This window comes from Piliocolobus tephrosceles, chromosome 16 (genome assembly GCF_002776525.5).
Source record: "Piliocolobus tephrosceles isolate RC106 chromosome 16, ASM277652v3, whole genome shotgun sequence".
NCBI lineage: Eukaryota > Metazoa > Chordata > Mammalia > Primates > Cercopithecidae > Piliocolobus > Piliocolobus tephrosceles.
In genome coordinates, this window is record NC_045449.1 from 3,256,339 (window position 1) to 3,275,586 (window position 19,248).

Genomic DNA, 19,248 nt, shown 5'->3' on the forward strand with positions numbered 1-19,248 from the left:
AAAAAAAAAAAAAAAGGCCGGGCGCGGTGGCTCAAGCCTGTAATCCCAGCACTTTGGGAGGCCGAGATGGGTGGATCACGAGGTCAGGAGATCGAGACCATCCTGGCTAACACGGTGAAACCCCGTCTCTACTAAAAATACAACAAAACTAGCCGGGCGAGGTGGCGGGCGCCTGTAGTCCCAGCTACTCAGGAGGCTGAGGCAGGAGAATGGCGTAAACCCGGGAGGCGGAGCTTGCAGTGAGCTGAGATCCGGCCACGGCACTCCAGCCCGGGCGACAGAGCAAGACTCCGTCTCAAAAAAAAAAAAAAAAAAAAAAAACCTTAAGCCAGTTACTTCTGTAAGAACTGCAGAAGTGAGCAATATACAATCTTTGCCAGCAGTTTATAAACTTAATCTATTTTATACTTGTCTTGTTCTGGTTATCATTTATTTCCACCTGGAAAGTTCGTCAGGATGGGCCACAGGGAAGGAGAAGTGGTAAAAGTAGTTTGGTTACATAACTATTGAACATCGTATTATGTATGAGACATCTTAAGTATAATATTTAACAAAAAAGCCTTCTTATCCCCCAATCATACTATTAGGAAACAACCCACCTTAAATTTGTCTCCTACAAAATTTCTGGCAGTGATCTACTGGACAGCCATGACTGTGAAGTAAAACTTTGCTCTCCTTTTGTTTTGTTTTGTTTTTGAGACGGAGTTTCGTTCTTGTTCCCCAGGTTGGAGTGCAATGGCACAATATCGGCTCACTGCAACCTCCGCCTTCCAGGTTCAAGGGATTCTCCTGCCTCAGCCTCCCGAGTAGCCAGGATTACATGCACCTGCCACCACGCCCAGGTAATCTGGTATTTTTAGTAGGAATGGGATTTCACCATGTTGGCCAGGATGGGCTCGAACTCCAGACCTCAGGTGATCCGCCCACCTCGGCCTCCCAAAGTGCTGGGATTACAAGCGTGAGACCACGTCTGGCCTCCTTTTGTTTTAAACTACATTATTTTATTAATACATCAGGCAACTCTATCCCACAAAAATTTGTAATGCTGGAAGTTATGCTTACTCTTTTAAGTACTTCAGCATATTATATATTCAACTTTATAATGAGATAGTGACAACTCGAAAGGGTTTCACTTCGTATACTATCAGTTCGCTGAGAACTAATAAAAAAGTGTGGCTTTTGTGGGTCATCCCGAAAATCAAGTACACTTTGGGAAACAGGGAGTTAAAAATCTTTCGGAAGTTAACTTGGTATAAGAGTATGAAAAGCCTCTGTTGCTCTAGTTCTGAGGAAATGCGCTCCTTTTTCCTAATAAAGCTTTCTACCGAAGACAAACTCTGTACACAATAAACAAGGTAAGTATGGGAAATAATTGCTGCAATTCATTAACTCTCAAAAAAGTTATTCATTTTGACATGTAAGAGAAAGTTTATTTATGAATGTGAAATGTGCTTCGAAGTGCTGATCTGTTAAAATTCCATAAAACTAGCTTCAAAATGCAAGTCATTTGTGCCAGCTACGAGTAAACTGAAGCAGCATTTCCAGAGAGACTAGGGCAAAGGACAGAACAAACTGCAAATCAGCAGAAAAGAAACCAAGCATAGTAGAGTGTTAATAATTCACCATAGTTACTGCTCTTAAAACCAAAGCAACTAAACAACTGTCATCTGTTTACTTTCACGTGTGTTTTCATCATCTCTACACCGTCTGAAGTGTTCAGTGTGCATGGATGTGGACAGACAGTCAAAGGCTACAGGAGCTTTTTTTTTTTTTTCTATTAGAACAGTCATTTTAATGTGTAGATTTGATTTGGTTATTTTGCTTTCTCTATCTATGCATTTTAAGCTCTTAAAGGAAGAATATTCAATTGGGTTTATTAAATATTAGGAAGCATTCATATTTTATTTTTCCACCATGTATTTTGTTTGTATGCACGTTTGTTTTCTGAACACACTGTAATGGCTGTTTATGTGAATTCTGAAAGAGCAAAACTAGAACTGTGAAGAAGACCAAAAATAACAGAGAGGCATCCTATTGTCCTGTAAAAAAACACTAGACTTGGCATGAGACCCATGGGTCTCAGGCCTAGTTTCTCTTACATCCCTGCAGAACCTTCACGGCGTTACTTAACCTCTCTTTCATTTACCCCTGCAGTGGGGATGTCAACACCTAACCCACCCTATCGTAGAAAATTAATGTATGAATAAACGGAGTGGAAGAACATTATAAATTAAACTACTGTGCAATTGTAACCAATTACTCTTATTGTACCCTCTGTCACACAACCTGGCATTACCAGTACATAGTATTTCCAGTACTTGAACATATTTGACTTTCTGGGTGATTGAGCATGAAATCAAATCAGATTTGGCTCAGAGTCATTTCTCCAAAGGGATGTAATCATCTTAGTATTCTGGATAATTTCCCCTTATAAGACCCCCTTTCGAGTAACACAGTCCAGTGGAGAGTCCCTGCTGACAGTGAATTAGGCCGTGTCTATATGAGTTCACATGATGCGGCTAGCACACACAGTATGTCCCAGGACATTTGCAGGCATCACAAAGACTTGAAAATTACTAACAGCTGTCTTTCCTTTGGTATTTAGGCAAAAAAAATGAGGAAGATTCATAAGTAAGTTAACACCGAATTACCAAAAATTTCATGAGAAAGAAATGAAGGGATGTTTCAGGGTAGTTTTTCAAGTCCCAAGTGATCACTGATTTGGCCCTTCTGTTTCTGATTGTGAAAAAGCATTCTGAAAGAACGGGTGCCGGTTCAAGAGGAGGTCTCTGAGGGTCAGCCTTTGGCTGTTCATAGAGGTGAGATTCAAATGCCCTCAGATCATGAAATGTGCTTGAACTCATTTCAGAGAAGAAAGGTTTTGAAATGCCTGTGGAAATAATGAGTGGGCCACTTTTTTTATTTTTTGAGATTAGAAATGTATAAACTATTTTTATTATGACAAGATAATTGTGAAAGCCTCACTGGACAACATCCTAGCTGAGGAAAAGAACAGAATTTTTGCATTAGTATGAAATGCGAATTTATTACTGTATTTAGATCTACTGACCATCTGAGGGAGTTAGAAGTTAAAGTAAACAGCTGTATCTCTAGTTGATCTTTGCATATTTTAATCCAAATATGGTAAAGGGCAGGGCTAAAGAAGGCAGTGTCCATAAACGGGGCTCAGAACTTGTAACAGAAAATTAAAATATACTCCACTCAAGGGAATTCTGTACATTGCCCTTTGGGTAAAGTCTCATTTTGATTTAAATTTCTAGACCTTTCTTAAGAAAATCACATTTCCTTTGATCTCTCTTCTGAATTGCAGAAATCAGATAAAAAACTACTTGGTGAAATGACTTCTTGTCACATTGCTGAAGCTCCTATAAAAAAGGTTGCTATCTTTGGAGGAACCCATGGGAATGAGCTAACTGGAGTATTTCTGGTGAAGCATTGGCTAGAGAATGGCGCTGAGATTCAGAGAACAGGGCTGGAGGTAAAACCATTTATTACTAACCCCAGCGCAGTGAAGAAGTGTACCAGATATATTGACTGTGACCTGAATCGCATTTTTGACATTGAAAATCTTGGGTAAGACTCTGTTTTGTATTGTACATGTATGTCTGTTGTGCGAAAAGTGGTAGGTGTGTGAAAGAGAACATATATACGTATATGCAGATGATAATTCATGTCCATACGTGCAATCTCTATGTTGAATAAGATCACTTTCACTTTTAATTATACTGCATTGTGAATTACACACATTATCTGAACTGGGCATTCACTTGCTCTTTTATAAACTTTCTTAAGCATCGGATTATTAAGTTTTCTTTTCAAATGTATACAGACTGAGACAATACATAGAAAAGGGTTTTGTTTTTAAATCATACCCTGAAAGAAACAGATTTAATAATCCTTTGCACTGAGTTAGCGTTTGGCCACTATGCTTGCATACATAATTGTTAGCTTTTTAGGAAATTCACTACTATGTTTTCAAGCAACTATGTTTATTGTAATACATAAAGTTCTAGTTCAAAACATGTAATGTTTCTAGTAATATTTGTTGAAAGAAGGAGTGATTAAATATCTTTTGCCGGAAGACATCAGACTACCCTGTGATCCGAACCAGCAGACATACTTAACTTCTGCGATGGATTGTCATAGATGGGATGCCAGAGATAAGGACTCAAGACACTTCACCCGAATTTTCAGCGTTTAAATTTTGCTGATTTATAATATGTTGCACACAACGTATGCAGTCATAACATGCTAGGTTAGGTCCTTATTAATTGTTTTTGCCTTTGTTTACATCATCATAGCTACCACTGTACATATAATATGCCTCCACATATTTGCTTTTTACCACTTCTTTCTGTTTTTTCTCTTTTTGAGATGGAGTTTCCCTCTTGTCGCCCAGGCTGGAGTACAATGGTGCAATCTCGGCTCACTGCAGCCTCCACCTCCGGGTTCAAGTGATTCTCCTGCCTCAGCCTCCCGAGTAGCTGGGATTGCAGGCGCCCACCACCATGTCCGGGTGATTTTTTGTATTTTTAGTAGAGACAGGGTTTTGCCACGTTGGCCAGGCTGGTCTCAAACTCCTGGCCTCAGGTGATGTGCCTGCCTCAGCCTCCCAAAGTACTGGGATTATAGGCGTGAGCTACCGCGCCCGGCCGCTTTCTTTTACTAAAAAATATCATGAAACATCTGTTTTTCTCAGAACACTGTGCCAGGTACTGGGGGAGTGCACAGATCTGTACAACATGGTTTCTACCCCTCAAGGAGTTGGTAGACTACTAGCTAAGATATAAGATACGCACAGGCACAACTAGCCACTCTGTTCTATGTGCTTGTTTTCTGATCAACTCTAATTTGAGTGAGATCATTCCTTAGGTTTAGTGTCACCACAGATCAAAAGATGGACACTACTCTTAGGAGAAACATGCCTCACTTTATGGAATAGATGTTTTTCAGGGCACTTATACAGCAGTCATCCTGTTTGTATCAAATCATATTTTTGCTGGCATAAATTTTAATTTGAGAAATGCTTTATCTTCATGACTGAGGTTATGTCAATACAATTCATGCTTCTCTATTGACCTAAGATAGCTGTTAACTAACTTTTATATTACAAGTAAGAATTTGTTGAAGAATAACTTTTAGTCGGCATATTAACTTCCCAAATAGCTGTGGAATGGACTGGGGTGAGTTTATGAGCACTCAGTAGTATGCATTTCAGTGAGCGCAGTCTTCTCAGTTAAATTCACTTTCTACTCCTTACTGTTAACACTGTTCAGAGACTAGACTGTCCCCAGGGTGGTTAAAAAATTATAAGATAGATAAACTCATTAACTTCTTCCATCTACCTCTCCCAAATTTATTCATTTTCCTGTATTCCTCATCTCAGTGGTAGCATCATTCTCCACCAAGTCCCCCTACGAAAATCACCCTAGAACCTTCCCAGTGCTTCATCTCCCACGTCTAGCGGGTCACTAAGTCCTCCCAATTATTCCTTGCAAGTACTTCACAAATCCAGCCTTCCTCTCCAGTTTCACTACCTTAGTTGATTTCCTCTGTGGATAGTCAGAAGAGCCTCCTAAAGGTCTCTCTGCATCCAGACTTGCTGCAGTCTTTCTGCCATCTATTTTCCATCTGATACCTCTAGGAATCATCCTAATATGCAAATCTGATCATGTCTCTCCCTGCTGAGCATTATTTAAAAGTTTATCCAGAATAGATTTAATCAACTTAGTATGGCTAATGCCCTTCAGAATCTCACTCTTCCCTGTTCTTCATCCTTTGGGACTCTTCCAATGGGAGCTCAACTGCAGGCATGAGAAGTGTCCATCATTTTTCAAAGCTTCCAAGACTTGACTCTGAGCAACTGGGTTGATACTAGCACCAGGTACTCAAATGGGAAAGAATGATAAAGAACCAAAATTGTTGGGGGCAACCTCAGGGGGTTATTTCATGAATTAACTTTTAAAATGTATAAAAATCCATTAGGCTTGGTTTGCATATAATAGGAACCTGAGAACAGTGGTTTAAACAAATAAGGGTTCTTGTTCACAAATAATAAATCCAGAGCTAGGCAGTCCAGGGTTCGCGCAGCAGTCACATGATATCATCAATGCCAAAGGCTCCCTCTACCTTCCACTGCACTGTCTCAACGCGCCAGCTTTGTCCTCATGGTTTTTGCTTCAAAGTCAGAAAATAACTACTCCACCTTCCTGATCGCATTTTGGGCAGGAATTACCCCGTTATACATAGTAGGTCCCTTGAAGATACGAGCAAAAATAACCAAGGAATACAAATAGATGGAATTTTAGGAAAATGTGGTCAAATGGCTTAATGAGGAAAAGTCCATTTAAAACATTATATCTAGGAAAAAAAATGTATCCTAACCATTGTGGGAAGTGGGGGAGAGGATACAGGCCCATTTGAGAATGGAAGAAAAACTATTGGCCCTTGTGCCAGAAAAAAATACATATATCTGTACCTGCAAACTTGTGGCCTTTGTGGAGAGGTTACGGACTCTGAAAATTCTGTCCCTGGACTTCTAGTGGTTCCTGAACCTCAATTAAGAATCTCTAATTAGGCCAGGTGTGGCTGCTCATGCTTGTAATTCCAGCACTTTGAGAGGCCAAGGCAGGGGGATTGCCTGAGGCCAACACTTCTGTAACCACCCAGCAAGTTCTCCTTGTCCGCTGACCAGACAGAGCTGATCTATCAAGACAAGGGAATTGCAATAAAGAGTTTAATTCACGCAGAGCCGGCTGTACAGAAGGCCAAAGTTTGGCCGGGCGCGGTGGCTCAAGCTTGTAATCCTAGCACTTTGGGAGGCCGAGACGGGCGGATCACAAGGTCAGGAGATCGAGACCACCCTGGCTAATACGGTGAAACCCCGTCTCTACTAAAGAATACAAAAAACTAGCCGGGCGAAACCCCGTCTCTACTAAAGAATACAAAAAACTAGCCGGGCGACGAGGCGGGCGCCTGTAGTCCCAGCTACTTGGGTGGCGGAGGCAGGAGAATGGCGTAAACCTGGGAGGCGGAGCTTGCAGTGAGCTGAGATCTGGCCACCGCACTCCAGCCTGGGCGACAGAGCCAGACTCCGTCTCAAAAAAAAAAAAAAAAAGAAGGCCAAAGTTTTATTATTACTCAAATCAGTCTCCCTGAAAATTCAGAGATTGGAATTTTTAGGGATAATTTAGTGGGTAGGGGCCAGTGAGTCGGGAGTGCTGATTGGTCAGATCGGAGTAAAATCATAGGGAGTTGGAGCTCTCCTCTTACGCTGAATCAGTTCCTGGGTGGGGACCACGAGACCAGATAAGCCCGTTTATCCATCTGGGTGGTGCCAGCTGATCTATCAATTCAGGGTTTACAAAATATCTGAAGCCCTGATCTTAGGTTTTACAATAGTGGTGTTATCCCCAGGAGCAATTTCAGAAGGTTCAGAAGCTTGCGGCCTCCAGCTGCATGACTCCTAAACCGTAATTTCTAATCTTGTGGCTAATCTGTTAGTCCTGTGCAAAGGCAGTCTAGTCCCCAGGAAGGAAGGGGTTTGTTTTGGGAAAAGGCTGTCATCATCTTTGTTTCAAAGTTAAACTATAAGTTCCTCCCAAAGTTAGTTCAGTTTACACCCAGGCATGAACAAGGATAGCTTGAAGATGAGAAGCAAGATGGAGTCAGATGAGATCTCTTTCATTGTAATAACTGTCTCAGTTATAATTTTTGCAAAGGCAGTTTTAGTTCAAGACCAGCCTGGGCAACATAGCAAGACTCCATCTCCACAAAAGATAAGATTAGCGGGGCATGGTGGTGCACACCTGTAGTTTCAGCTACTCGAGAGGCTGAGATGAAAGGATTGCTTGAGCCCAGGAGTTTGAGGGTACAGTGAGCCATGATTGGGCCACTGCACTCCAGCCTGGGCAACAGAGCAAGATTCTGTCTCAAAAAGGAATCTTGAGGAATTTTGAAAGGATCTCTACTTAAATTATGTGAGCCCCTAAGTGACTGCATTTGTGCACTAGAATTAGCTAAAGTGGGGTGAAAAAAGATGTATGTGATGGTCTAGTCCCATAATAAATAACCCAGTGTACCATAACTACTAAGAAACTGTTCATTAAATTAATGGATATGTTGTGTTCAAGATTGAAATCAAATGATAAATTGATATGTCCTATTCATGACCAGCCATATAAATGAACATATTACTTTGCAAGCATGCCAATGCAACATTAGTTACATGGAATCAAATGAAGAAAAAGAATGTAATTTTTCATATATAAACATTTCAGATAAGTTTTTACTTCCCACACAGATTTTTCATATTAAAGATTTGGCCACGGGTTCTTTTTACACTGTGTTCTTATTACATGTTTATATTATCTCAGGCACAGATGTTGGTAATCTTTTCCTTTCTGCTTATAATAGCAAAAAAATGTCAGAAGATTTGCCATATGAAGTGAGAAGGGCTCAAGAAATATATCATTTATTTGGTCCCAAAGATGGTGAAGATTCCTATGACATTATTTTTGACCTTCACAATACCACTTCTAACATGGGGTGCACTCTTATTCTTGAAGATTCCAGGAATAACTTTTTAATTCAGATGTTTCATTATATTAAGGTAAGGTTAATGTTATTAATTTACAAGTTAGCCAAGGACTTGTACTTTTAAGTCAACTATGGATGTGAAACAATCAGAAAACAGTTACGACGGAAGGTGCAAGAGAAATGGGATTTATTCCACAGCCAGGCTTGTGGTTGGGGGAAAGGATGCTGCCAGAACACAGAGGCAGCGGTGAGAGGAAGGAGAAAAAGAGAGGAAATAAGTAAAATAATAAACACAATTAACAAAGTACTAAAACACTTGTGGATTCTTGAGTCTATAAAATGACACATTTTATCCAGACAGCCATCAGATCGTGGGCTATTAGTTAAAACCAAGTAAAATTAATATTAAAAATGTCAATGGTATAGTCAATTTGTCAAAACCAAGTAAAATTAATATTAAAACTTTAAGCGGTATGGCATCTCAATTACAAGGTTTTAGGAAACGTAAGAAATAGCCCTTCAATGTCGATTAAAGCCCAGTGATAAAAAGATTGCCTCCCTTCAGTCCTGCCCTCGTCCCCATTTGATTTAGACACCCCAAAACACATCTAATCTTTCAGTGCTTCATATAGTCAATCATTTTAAGGCTCAGAAATCTCAGAGAAAATGTGCTAGAAAATAGCAACCAACCAGAAACACACATAAGGAACTGTATGCTTATTTCTGTGTACTAGCCTGCCTTCCTGAGAGTGAGGATGATCGAGAGGAAAGAGTGCTCAGATCCTCACTTTCTCCTTCACTAACCTTATGTAGCAGGACGAGCGGCAGACAAAACTCCTCAGACACCGAGTTACAGAAGGAAGGGGTTTATTCGGCCGGAGGCATCAGCAAGACTTCTGTCTCAAGAGCCGACCTCCCCGAGTGAGCAATTTAAGGGCTCACAACCCTAAGGGGGTGCGTGTGAGGGGCCGTGATTGATTGAGCAAGCAGGGGGTACGTGACTGGGGGCTGCATGCACCAGTAATTAGATCGAAACAAAACAAGATAGGGATTTTCATAGTGCATTCCTATACAATGTCTGTAATCTATAGATTACATAACCGATTAGGTCAGGGATCGATCTTTAACTACCAGGCCCAGGGCACGGCACCGGGCTGTCTGCCTGTGGATTTCATTTCTGCGTTTTAGTTTTTACTTCTTCTTTCTTTGGAGGCAGAAATTGGGCATAAGATGATATGGGAGGTGGTCTCCTCCCTTACTTAGACAAAACACACCTTTCCCAAAACCTTGCCTCCTTCATTTTATAAAATTGGTGTCATGACAACACTTACCCATAAGGGTACTCAAAGCCTTAAATGACAAAGTATTTAAAGCATTTAGCCTGATACCTAGCCTATAGTAAAGATTATTAGTTTTGTTTCCCTTAAGTTTTGGACAATAACTGGGTAGTGGTCCTGGTAGGAGATCATAATGCAGCCTGTTGAAGAGAGAGCTGAATGCTTTGGTTGCCAAACATAGAAGCAGTACCGCTGACACTTTCGTATCCAAACAAAGAGGCCTGTCTGCCGTTTTCATGCAGATGAGCAGGAGGATGGGAATCACCCAATATCTGTAGAGAGCTGGACCACAGGAAGAGAAACAGGATTGTTTTAAGAAACAAATACCAAGCTAAATAGTGTAACCCGTGATGAAACAAAAATCCCCACATCCATTCAGAAAGAACATTTATTTCATGCGTTTTAATCATGGTTCTGGAGAACTATTTAATGTACATTTTACCTGGAACCGACATTGGATAATTCAATTTTATATGAATTTCATATTGTATAATTTATTTGTATGTTTTCAAAACAACATTGGGTTTTAAAGGGTTTCACAAAGCTGTTTTACCAATCTTAGTTGACGAAGTAAAACGTACTGAAGGTATTATTGACCCTGGTGAAGCAAAGAGAACAAAATATACGGTTTTTACATAATAAGAAAGACGTTTTTGATTTTTTTCAGACTTCTTTGGCTCCACTCCCCTGCTATGTTTACCTTATTGAGCATCCTTCCCTCAAATATGCGACCACCCGTTCTATAGCCAAGTATCCTGTGGGTAAGTCATAGTTCCCATTGTCATAACTCAATAAAATATGTCCTAGCTGAAACTCAGAGAAATTTATTTTTTATTTTATTTTTTTTTTGAGACACAGTCTTGCTCTGTCACCCAGGCTGGAGTCCAATGGCATGATCTCAGCTCACTGCAACCTCCACCTCCCCGGTTCAAGTGATTCACCTGCCTCAAGCTCCCTAGTAGCTGGGATTACAGGCGCCCGCCACCACACCCGGCTCATTTTTGTATTTTTAGTAGAGATGGGGTTTCACCATGTTGGCCAGGGCTGGCCTCAAACTCCTGACCTCAGGTGATCCACCCGCCTCAGCCTCCCAAAGTGCTGGGATTACAGGTGTGAGCCACTGTGCCCGGCCGAGAAAATTATTTTTAAACAAACATTTACAGCTACCTTCCATATCCTTAGGCTTATAATTGTCAAGTAACAAGAATTTAGCTCCAGGCAGGCTCTAACTGTACCGAATTTCCCCAGTTTCACTGAGCAGCTTTCTGCTTTTGTTCATGTTCCCTTTGCTGTAATGCTTGGCCCTTCTATTTAGTCTGGCACAATTCTTCTCATTCTCCAGATTCAGTTCACCTGTCACCTCCTGTAGACCTTTCCCTGACCCCACTCTACAGCACTAATTACTCCAGAAATGTGTACATGGACTAATATTTATAGTGTGCCTACCAGAGACCAACCCTGTGCTAGGTGCGGGGGACAGAACAATGAGCAAGACACACAGTCTCCCCTCAAAGAGCTTCGTATCTGATGAGAAGACAGACAGGTAACCAGGTAATCACTGCACAGAGTGATAAATGCTAAACAGGGGCAATTACAGAAGACTGGAAGAGCAGGAAAGATCTAACCCAGTCCTGATGGACCACAGAAGGCCCGAAGAAGTGCGATCCATTTTGAGGTTTTGTGTGTGTGTGTGTGTGTGTTTGGGGGAGGAAAGGAAAAAAAACTGAGAGCAGGCAACAGGATTCTAGACAAGTGTCTTGAAATTATCTGTGATGAAAGGCCATTGTTTGTTTCCAATCTGCTATAGAGCAATACTTTTGTAAAATATAATTTAAAAATGAATTTCTAGAAAAACGATCACATACTTGAATGTTGCAGCAATGTCAAATTGCTATAAAAGTTTCTAAACACTAACTTTAACATCTGTACTTATCTTGCCTGGGACTAGTAGCCGACAACTGGTGGACCAGTCCTGGTCCTCAGACAACACTTTAAGGAAAACAGAATATCATATACAAAGGCCCCAAACCCCTAATTGATGACATGCCATGCTTGATACACTGTGTTCTCCATTTATCTTAGCACTCTCTGTTCCCTACCCGCTTCTGTGGGCTAATGATATATGTTTATTAAATATTAGCTCAAATTACCAGTAAGTACATAATTACACACACACACACACACACACACACACACACACACGATCATCATTCACAGTTGGTGGTGTTGTTTTTTCTGGGAAAGGTTCTCACTCCATTGCCCAGGCTGAGTGCAGTGGCATGATCACAGTTCACTGCAGCCTTGACCTCCTGGGCTTAGGCAATCCTCCCATCTCAGCCTCCTGAGTAGCTCGAAATACAGGCACGTGCCACCACATTCAGCTAATGTTTCATTTTTGTAGAGACAAGGTCTCGGTATGATGCCCAGGCTGGTCTCAAACTCCTGACTCAAGCAATCCTCCCACCTTGGCCTCCCAAAGTGCTGGGATTACAAGCATGAGCCATCATGCCTGTACCTCATTCACAGTTTTAATCACACATATCCCACACAGACTCATACAAACTTATCCATTCCTTCCCATACAGGTTCTATAAGTGTAACCATGTATAAAATACTAGCCAACCAGAGAATGGCTCGAACCCCGGAGGTGGAGGCCGCAGTGAGCCGAGATTGTGCCGTTGCACTCCAGCCGGGGCAACAAAACTGAAACTCCATCTAAAAAAAACAAACAAACAAAAAAAATACTAGCCATCCAACACTGGTAATACATACATTCATGAGCTTGTCCAGAGTGGTCAGATTTGACTGGATCAGAAAGGCAAGGGATCTGTTTCTCCAAAGCACTTGTGCTACCAGTGACCTACTCCAGGTTGTTTTCTGACCCTCTCCTTATCAAGACCTGTCAAAGATCTGAGAAATTTTACCCGACTTACAAGCTAACCATTAGCCTAGCACCTCTGAGTGGATGCCAGCAGAAGACACAAGACTCCTAAAACAGAGACAAAGAATAGATTATTGACAGTAGTAAGAGCAGACTGTCAGCATTTCTGCACCATTCCCCAAGCTCCAGTTCCCACAGGGTGACATGTAGAGAGCCAGATGGCAGCTATCCATGCCAGTGGTTGCATTCTAGGAGAGAAACTGAGATCCATTTTGAGGTTGTGTGTGTGTGTGTGTGTGTTTGGGGGAGGAAAGGAAAAAAACTGAGAGCAGGCAACAGGATTCTAGACAAGTGTCTTGAAATTATCTGTGATGAAAGGCCATTGTTTGTTTCCAATCTGCTGGAACAATCTAGCTGAGGGAACTTTTTTTTTTTTTTTTTTTTTTTTTTGAGACAGAGTTTCACTCTTGTTGCCCAGGCTGGAGTGCAGTGGCATGATCTCAGCTCACTGCAACCTCGCCTCCTGGGTTTAAGTGATTCTTCTGACTCAGCCTCCCGAGTAGCTGGGATTACAGGTGCCCACCACCAAACCCAGCAAATTTTGTGCATTTTTAGTAGAGACAGGGTTTCACCATGTTGGCCAGGCTGGTCTCGAACTTCTGACCTCAAGTGATCTACCTGCCTCGGCCTCCCAAAGTGCTAGGATTACAGGCGTGAGCCACCACGTTCAGCTGCGAACCTTCATTTTTATAATGGACAGTAGGCACGAGTGTCCTTTGCCCCAAGGAAGACCCCATCCCTAACTTCCAAGGCTGTTCACTATACATACATCCTTGAAAAGATCATCTGGAACAAAAATAGTCCATGTCTTGCTCACGAGACTTGCAGAAATGCAAAAGATCCGTGAAGAATCCTCTCTCCGCATCCCTCTTACCACCTGCTTTGCAACAGACGTTTCACTAGCTGTTTGTCATCTATTCACTTGTTTATCCTGCCAGTTACTAGGCTGTGACTTCATCTTTACCTTCTGGTAACTTCCAGCATGCAGCCCCACACTCTCATCTACCCTCTCAAACACCCTCTTTCTTCTCTATTCCATTCTCTTTCCTGAGCGTCCCATTAGCATAATTATCGGCAGACTACGCTACAATTACAATTACAACTGAAAATATTTTTTGTTAAATCTCAGATGGTTTAGCTAAGAGTAATTTAATTTAAAAGCAGGTTGGCATAAAGGGAACTTTATACGGCCATCTTTGGTGGTCCTATTGTCCGAACCAAAAATTAACTTTTCGATACAAGATCTCCTATCAGAGCAGCATATTTAGATTGTAGGACGTGGCTACGGCAGTCAGGGTGGAGCTGAATGAACAATAATTATACAAATAACTTTTCTTTTTTTTTTTTTGAGACGGAGTCTCGCTCTGTCGCCCGGGCTGGAGTGCAGTGGCGTGATCTCAGCTCACTGCAAGCTCCGCCTCCAGGGTTTATGCCATTCTCCTGCCTCAGTCTCCAGAGTAGCTGGGACTACAGACACCCGCCACCACACCCGGCTAGTTGGTTTTTTTTTTTGTATTTTTTAGTAGAGATGGGGTTTCACCATGTTAGCCAGGATGGTCTCGATCTCCTGACCTCGTGATCCGCCCGTCTCGGCCTCCCAAAGTGCTGGGATTACAGGCTTGAGCAACTGCGCCCGGCCACAAATAACTTTTCTAAGTCTCAAATGAGACCACGGTTAATCTGAGAAAGTTAGGAGAAAGCTGTGTCCAGTCACTCTCCCGTATTTGTGTGTGTGTGTGTGTGTGTGTGTGTGGATGATCATAAGAGTGGCTGCAGCAAACTGCTTCTTTCCAGAATAAGGTTTACCTAGAATGAGCCTGTCATAGTTCTTCTGCCTTGGGAACAGAATACAAAGGTGGTCCTCGTAGGTGCCTACTAGAAGTTAAAGCAAAATTTGTATGCAGTAATATTCTTAGTGTATTATAAAATGTTGACTCAGAAAGATTGTCTCTCTAATGTTAAACATGCTTTTTTCCAATGAGTGCATGATATAAAAATATTCCCAATAAAACAGCAAAGTTGGAAGGAGAACATATCACATTTCTAATTATTTACAATGAGCTTAAGATTCCCTCCTCTTGAAATATTTTAAAGAGTTGGCTCAACCTGTAAGGGCCAAACATGCGAGCAGATGTTTGTTCTGGCTAAGAGTAGCATTGCCTACAAATATCATAGCCCAAGATTGATATTTGAAAGTCTGGAAATCTTAAGCTTTTATTTGGTGTCACAGAGAAACAGGATCTGTATCTCTTATTGCTAAGCCTTTGATTTGTTTCAGCTAATTGCCTGTATTTGGATATTTAGCTTACTCCAATTCCTTACTTCAAGTATTGATACTTTTGTGCATAATAAAGATTCCTTTATTCTTAAATCATTGACTAGGGGATTACTATGATTGACTTAAACTATTCAACATTTACTCTTGAACTGGAGAAAAATTTACCTACCTGGAAGACTGGAAGCCCAACTAAAATCAGCATTCTATTAGAAAAAGAAGGAAGGTGAAATGGATTTGGGGTAGGCAAACAACAATGTATTCTATAGTATTCCTACAGACATATCTACAAACACACTTTTTCACGTTTGTATACGTCATTTATTCCCAGATGCATACCTCAGCCACATTTATGACACCATATACTTAAATATATGTTCATACATATATGCAAGAAACCTAAGCACAACAAATAAAAAATGATGCAAGAGAATATGATAAGATTTTGTGTAGCGGCAAATAACAGAAGCGGGTGAAAACAAGATGAGTGTAAAAGAATGCAGTATGTTAATGGGTGGAAGAGAACGAGGGTAGTGCAGTTGGTAAATGGTTTGACAAATGGAGAAGGTGGTGACTGGGGAGATCACTTTGTGGGAGACTTGAACAGGAAGGAAGGGTCTACAAAAGTAGTTTAAAGAAAGAGTGTTTTGTAGGTATAAGGATGGATGCTTAACAGCCATACAAAGTAGACCGAATAGTACAGGCATCATTTCATATGAGTTAGAAGAAATGAACACAAGTTTTTCCTGCATAAAATTAAAACCAGGCCAAGCACAATGGCTCATGCCCATAATCCCAGCACTTGGGGAAGCCGAGAAGGGCAGATCACCTGTGGTCAGGAGTTTGAGACCAGCCTGACCAACATGGTGAAACCTTGTCTCTACTAAAAATACAAAAATAAGCCAGGAATGGTGGCCCATGCCTGTAACCCCAGCTACTCAGGCGGCTGAGGCAGGAGAATCGCTTGAACCTGGGGGGCAGAGGTTGCGGTAAGCAGAAATCACACCACTGCACTCCAGCCTCGGTAACAGAGTAAGACTCCGTCTCGAAAAAAAAAAAAAAATTAAAACCATTGCACTATTGTGTTAGGATGGATTGTTATGTTAAGGGCAAAATAGTTGCTCAAGGGTCACATAGATGGTCATATTGACTGAAATCCATGATTCATCTAGTCTGGATTTCTGTGAAATCTACAAAAATAGATATCCTTCCTCCCGTCACAGCTAAATGTTAGATCTTAACAGTTTCTCTTCAGGTCCACCTATTATTTTGTCAGCATAAACTTGTTCACCTCTTTTACTATGTTATGACTTTTAAATATTTTAGCAATACTGACGGAAATTTAAAGAAAAAAGACCAAAAGAGTTTCCTATTTCTAACATCACTGATTTTTTCCATGTTCTTTCCCAGTCTTTATTCACTGTGCATCTAACTTGAACATGTAGATGTTCAGCTTTACGTTTTGCCTCAAATATTATGTCTCAAATATTTTCCATAATGCTACATGGTTTGCCTTTTTAATAATTTTTAATAACATAATTCTACATTTTGATACATTAAATGCTTAGTTTTATAATATATTTTAATACTTATATAAATGTGACTATCTCTCCTTCTGTACCTAGGTATAGAAGTTGGTCCTCAGCCTCAAGGGGTTCTGAGAGCTGATATCTTGGATCAAATGAGAAAAATGATTAAACATGCTCTCGATTTTATACATCATTTCAATGAAGGTAAGTAAGTAATGAAGGTAACGTCATCAAACTTCACCACCAAACATTTAAATAACAGTTGGAGCCTGGGTCAAATTGGCCATGTTAATGATATGAACTGCTTTTTAAAAATTTTTATTCACTTCAGCTATTCCTCAATGGCCAGAATAGACACATTCAAGAAAAGCAGCTGCCAAATAAAGACTCCACATTAAATCCTTATTTCCTGTTAATCTCCATTTTTAAAAGAAAAGAAAGATGAGAAAATACAAACGCCCAGTAAACATATGAAAAGATGTTCAACATCACTCGTAATTAGAGAAATGCAAATTAAAATAAGAAATCATTTCCCCCATTAGGTTGGGAAAATATTAAAGTCTGCCAATATCAAGCATTGGTAAATGTGTAGGAAAAGGGGACACTCTCATTACCTGCTGGTGAACATATAAGTGAACATATAAGTTGGTAAAGACATTTTAGAGGATAATTTTACAGCATCCACTTCTTAAAACACACCAATCTTATTACCCAGCAATTCCACATCTCAAAGAAACACAAGTACAAGCAACATGCTGTTTACAAAGATTGTTATCGTGCATCATTGATAACAGCAAAAGAATGGAACAGCGCGAATGTCCACCTGTTGGTGGACAGTTAAATAAACTCACATGGAAGAATCTTCTAGACACATTGGTAATTAGCAGAAAGCAAACTGCAGACCAAGACATTCAGTACACCAACTGGCTTTAAAATAATAATCATCACCTTCTAGGATACATATCTATGTTAACATATCACAGGAAAAGTCCTAGAAGAAAACACACCAAACTGATAACAGTGGTTACTGGGGAGGGGAGGGAAAACCCAGGCTAATTTTGTCTTAATTATATTCAATAAGAATAATGTATTTATATATTATTTCTGTAATTAAAAATTAAATGGGGACTGGTGGACGAGGTGGGTATATGGAGCTCTATGTACTATCTGCTCATTTATTTGATAAATCTAAAACTGCACTAAAAAGTCTATTAATTATAAAAAATAAGTTTACTTAAAATGGAAAATAAGTGCTTAAAATCAAAGAGGCATTCTATGTAAACAATTACTCCAACAGACTGAGTTGAAATTGTTGTTGAGGAATGGGCAATTATAGTAACAGAGCTGGTGTGCACTCCGGTGTCTGTGGGGAGTAAATTCCTTAACCTCAGATTGTGCATCCTACTGCGATCACAGACATTCCTTTTGTGCTTGGGAATCCTTTGAGTCCAAAATCGTGAAAACTGAAAGTTTGCTTTTTACCCTCTTTGTCTGAGGTCAGGTTCTATACTGTCTAATGGAACTGGTTTTGAAAAGATCACAACATATTTACAGTAAACCCTTTGAATAGTAAGTGTAGGACTACAATATGTTAAGAAGTGATACGTTCAGATAGAAGGCCACAAATCTGGGTGGAAAACATGGTTTTCAGATCATGGTCCATAGAACCCTATCACAAGGGTGGAGAAAAGCAGTTCCTAGAACACCCTACCCCTTATCTCTGCTTCAACCAGAGCTCTTCTGTATGTTAGAGCTCTTCTGTGTAACATTTCATGTAAGCAAAGGATTCTGCAACTCAGAAATTGTCAACCATGATTAATTTAGACTATCCAGCTTGGTGGATTTTCAACTGCACACTGGTATCCAAAGAATGCTGACAAATGAATCACTGCCACCATGTGAAAAGTCTCAAGAGGTGTGTAGAAGGGCTTCATTCTTGACTCTGTGCTACTCAGAATGGTAGTTAGTGACTTGGATAAAGACACGTGACATGTTACCTAAGTGACAGGTGACAGGAAGATAGCAGGAAAACATCCTGGTTGAGAAGGCAGACCCAAGAAGTCCTGACAATCTTTAACAATTGTTTAAACCAAATATTTAAGGTTAACAACATCAGGGACAAAGTTTTGTTCTTATGTTTAAAAAAAATCCCAGAATAAGGGAGGTAATGGTCTTTTTTCTGCCTTGAATAAACAACACTTGAGAACCGTAAATAAATTCCGAATCCATAACCCAGGAGAAACATCTATAAAGAGGAATTTAGCCAAGGAGAGCATTGAGAATGTCGAAGAGCTTGAAAACCATATTGAGAATAATTCCTGGCCAGGCGCAGTGGCTCATGCCTGTAATCTCTGCACTTTGGGAGTGCAAGGCGGGTGGATCACTTGAGGTCAGGAATTCGAGACCAGTCTGGGCAACATGGGGAAACCTCGTCTCTACTAAAAATGTAAAAATTAGCTGGATGTGGTGGCGTGCACCTATAATTCCGGCTACTCCGAAGGCTGAGGCATGAGAATTGCTTGAACCCAGGAGGCAGAGGGTGCAGTGAGCCGAGATCACACCACTGCACTCCAGCCTTGGTGACAAAGTGAGACTGTCTCAAAAAAA

The 19,248-nt window shown here is 40.6% G+C and overlaps 1 protein-coding gene across 3 annotated transcripts in view; it reads left to right on the plus strand.

Moving 5' to 3' along the window:
- Positions 1–1,233: 1,233 nt before the first annotated feature.
- ASPA (aspartoacylase) overlaps positions 1,234–19,248 on the plus strand; it is a 25,767-nt gene continuing 7,752 nt past the window's right edge. Inside the window, exons 1-5 of one of the 3 annotated variants that reach the window (XM_023184642.1) lie at positions 1,234–1,355; positions 3,332–3,594; positions 8,437–8,632; positions 10,564–10,657; positions 16,738–16,845. In XM_023184642.1, coding sequence (XP_023040410.1) covers positions 3,359–3,594; positions 8,437–8,632; positions 10,564–10,657; positions 16,738–16,845 — 634 coding nt within the window. In that variant the 5' untranslated portion in view covers positions 1,234–1,355; positions 3,332–3,358. Of the gene's footprint in view, positions 1,356–3,193; positions 3,595–8,436; positions 8,633–10,563; positions 10,658–16,737; positions 16,846–19,248 lie in introns of those variants that run through there. The other 2 variants (XM_023184641.1, XM_023184643.1) reach the window with 2 other exon arrangements.